General features: G+C 38.3%; 1 protein-coding gene across 1 annotated transcript in view; it reads left to right on the top strand.

Annotated features, from left to right (window-relative positions):
* Nucleotides 1-1,263, top strand: part of LOC105108411 (transcription initiation factor IIF subunit alpha-like) — a 4,396-nt gene that overhangs the window by 997 nt on the left and 2,136 nt on the right. The window contains 2 exon segments of the mRNA XM_011002709.1: nt 122-496; nt 815-943. Coding sequence (XP_011001011.1) covers nt 122-496; nt 815-943 — 504 coding nt within the window.

Here is a 1,263-nt window from a genome sequence, read left to right on the forward strand (position 1 = left end):
TATGTGTGATTGTTATTTTTAATGACTTTGGTGTTTGTGGTTCCTTACTTGAGGTAGGGTGGTTGTAAAATGTATGAATTTGGTGCTTGTGATTGGTGTGGTAATGATGATATGTGGAATAGGTACAACTTTAACAAGGTAGCGCATTATAAGCAACTTACGTTGGAGGAAGCAGAGGAGAAGATGAAGAATAGGAGGAAGACTGCGGACGGGTATGAAAGGTGGATGATGAAAGCTGCAAATAATGGAGCTGCTGCATTTGGTGAGGTGGAGAAGGTAGATGATAAGGAGGGTGTTTCAGCTGGTGGGAGAGGTGGGCGTCGGAAAGCAAGTGGTGATGATGATGAGGGAAATGTGTCTGACAGGGGAGAGGAAGATGAAGAGGAGGAGGCTGGAAGGAAGAGTAGACTCGGACTCAATAAACAGGGTGGTGATGATGATGAAGAAGGTCCAAGAGGAGGTGATCTTGATATGGATGATGATGATATTGAGAAGGGTGAGTGTTCTTGCTCAAACTCCATGTGGGTGCCAATTTCTTGTATAAATGCTTAAATGATTTCTTTATGTTCTTTTAATTGCTGGTATTTTTTTTATATGTCTGGTAGTCTTTTTTTCTGCCTTCTTGAAATCAATACTATCTTCTTTCTGATGCACATTAAACATGATACATTGCTTTTTTGTTCTTTTTAATGGGCGTGCTATGAGCTTCAATTGTGTTGAATTTTACACTGATTTTTTTTTTTTGTAAACCATACATGGCAATTTAGGTTTTCTAGTAATTCCTACCTCAGGCACATGTATTTTATGGTCTTAGGTGATGATTGGGAGCATGAAGAAATTTTCACCGATGATGATGAAGCTGTCGCCATTGATCCTGAGGAACGGGAGGATTTGGCCCCAGAAGTTCCTGCTCCTCCCGAAATCAAGCAGGTCTGTTTGAGCAAACTATCTTGGTGCTAATCCAAACTACTTGCTTTTGTGCCTCAACTTATATATGTTCTTTGGGCATGTTGGCATATTGCTATTTGCTTGGTGTGTTATATATGCTCTATTATATTCATGTAATGCTGGTTAGGCTAGTTTGGTTCTTCTGAGAGTAGTTTGAAAATGTGGAGATTTAGCCAGAACTTTTTGTAATGTTGACTGATATATAAAATGGAATTTTAATTTTGGAGCACATTTTTTGAATTGATAAAGGGGGACATTATTATTGAGAAGCACACTGGTTTTTTTTTTTTTTTTTTTAATGCTGATAATAACAGT

This window comes from Populus euphratica, unplaced genomic scaffold, assembly GCF_000495115.2.
Source record: "Populus euphratica unplaced genomic scaffold, PopEup_1.0 scaffold187.1, whole genome shotgun sequence".
Lineage (NCBI taxonomy): Eukaryota > Viridiplantae > Streptophyta > Magnoliopsida > Malpighiales > Salicaceae > Populus > Populus euphratica.